A 2,252-nucleotide genomic window follows, 5' to 3' on the forward strand; every position below is an offset into this window, starting at 1 on the left:
GTGTGTGTGTGTGTGTATATATATATATATATATATATATAATAAAAATGATGTGTGTGTGTGTGTGTGTGTATTATTACATATGATGGTAAATGTAATGTGTAACATACTCTAGTTAATAGTTAGTTATATGTAATGTCATAATTTCTTGCATCATGGAAAGTTGTCTTATCATTTTTATTTAAGTATTATAAAGGTATGCATTTATCATTGAGTAATATTATTGTTGACAAACAAAAAGTGTGAAGTTTTTGACTAAATATATAATGTTATCCATTATATTGTGACTTGTAAGTGCAGCTTACATTCTCAGAATAATACCTAATGTGGCTTATGTAAACCTCCAAGTCACCCAGAATACCAGTACATTAGTTACTGCTTAGAATGACTTTTACAATATTAAAGTACAATTCACATCAACCTTTGAATTGCACATGTTGTCCATGTTAAAGATTAAAATATATGAACCTGACTTCTTTTGTATTATAGTAAAAGACTGTAATTATTGTGTCATTAAATATAAATAACTGACTCCAGTAAATTCAACATTTTCTAGGTTAAAAAGTTGTTGACACAAGTGGTGGTTGCCATGGCACACCATGGTTTCCTTGAACTACCCGGTGGACAGAGTATGATCGAGTTCATTGTGAGGCAGTGTTCATTTGTAGAGGAATCTAAGGTATGTCTTTTAATCATCAATCTTTGTATTACCCAACATCTCCCTGTTAGACTAATGTTAAAAGTAAGAATAGTGTTAGTTTCTATTGTAAATTATTATAAGCAAGACCACTATGTTGTCAGTGAATGATGTTTTAATAAACTTGCTGTTAACTTTTTTATTTACAAACATAGTTATTCTGATGAGTTGCTAGAATTATTTAAGGTACTGATAATGAGAAAAAAGTTAATTTATTTTTGAATGTGACCATCTTTCACAGAATTTTAAGTTCTTAATAAAAATGACAAAGGTTGAGATTATGAACAGTTTCCTTACCTCCTTAATTTTGCCACATCTTTCACGTGTTGCTGCAAGCTAAGCATGTGCTAATAAATTACTGTTATAGAATTAAATAAAACAAATCGGCAGATCTAGTAAGTGGAAATTTTCTTGTTTTTTTTTTTTCATTATTGTAAACACAAGACCTTATTTCAGCTTTTTTTTTATCAATATTGCTACTGCTTAACCCTTAGGATAAACGACCCCCAGATCCTGAATATGTCAGTAGAGAAGCTTTAAGGACCATGTGTGACAATGTGATGAACTTATTAACCACCACAGTGGATCAGATGGAAAAGGTAACTGTTACTTTTACTAAACTTTACGTATGTGATTTGTGGTTTAAGTATGAGACAAGCTGCAGAAGCTAGAATTAAATTGGTTGACTAAAGTTTTTGTCAAGTATTAGTCATTTTCTATTTTATTTGTGAGACCATTGTTTCCTTGTAGGCCTGGCATGGCCAGGTGGTTAGGGTGCTCGACTTGCAATCTGAGGGTTGCAAGTTCGAATCCCCGTCACACCAAACATGCTCGCCCTTTCAGCCATGGGGGCGTTACAATGTGACGGTCAATCCCACTATTCATTAGTAAAAGAGTAGCCCAAGAGTTGGCAATGGGTGGTGATGACTAGCTGCTTTCCCTCTAGTCTTACACTGCTAAATTAGGGACGGCTAGTGCAGATAGCCCTCGTGTAGCTTTGCACAAAATTCAAAACAAACATGTTTCCATGTCCTTCAGTCCTTGCAAGACTACTAAACACAACTACATTGTTTATTTTGTGTATTCCCGGTTAGGTTAACAAAACTTGTGATAAATTGAACATATCCAAAAAATTATATAGATTGAATTTTCACTAGTCAGTTAATTCATTAATTAACACTAATAGTGAAGTATAAATGAAACAAATTAAAACAACCTTTGTCTATAGGAAGAAGACAGAGCAGAGACTATATATTAAATTACTAGTTGTTTATTTTTTTTTTTTACTCTTTACTCTGATTAGGATATCTTATGTTTTTACTGTGTCATACAATTCCTGTGTCATACAATTCTTTCAAAGTTTTAATCTTATTATCTACGTGTCTGTTCAGGTTTCTCCATCTATATTAAAATAAAAGTTTTGTTGTTGTTCTACATGGTGCATCTCTTTAGCTTACTTTAAAATATATATATATATATATATATATATATATACTATTACTTATTTCTTGTTAATTAATTAACTTACTAACTAATTTTAGTTTAATTTTTTTTA

General features: G+C 31.2%; 1 protein-coding gene across 4 annotated transcripts in view; it reads left to right on the forward strand.

The window, feature by feature from the left end:
- LOC106462586 (maestro heat-like repeat-containing protein family member 1) overlaps positions 1–2,252 on the forward strand; it is an 82,285-nt gene that overhangs the window by 30,346 nt on the left and 49,687 nt on the right. For all 4 annotated transcript variants that reach the window (XM_013922526.2, XM_013922528.2, XM_013922527.2 and 1 more), the window contains exons 14-15: positions 557–679; positions 1,192–1,296. In XM_013922526.2, the coding sequence (XP_013777980.1) occupies positions 557–679; positions 1,192–1,296 (228 nt within the window). The remainder of the gene's footprint in view (positions 1–556; positions 680–1,191; positions 1,297–2,252) is intronic.

This window comes from Limulus polyphemus, unplaced genomic scaffold, assembly GCF_000517525.1.
Source record: "Limulus polyphemus unplaced genomic scaffold, Limulus_polyphemus-2.1.2 Scaffold1202, whole genome shotgun sequence".
NCBI classification, from domain to species: Eukaryota; Metazoa; Arthropoda; class Merostomata; order Xiphosura; family Limulidae; genus Limulus; species Limulus polyphemus.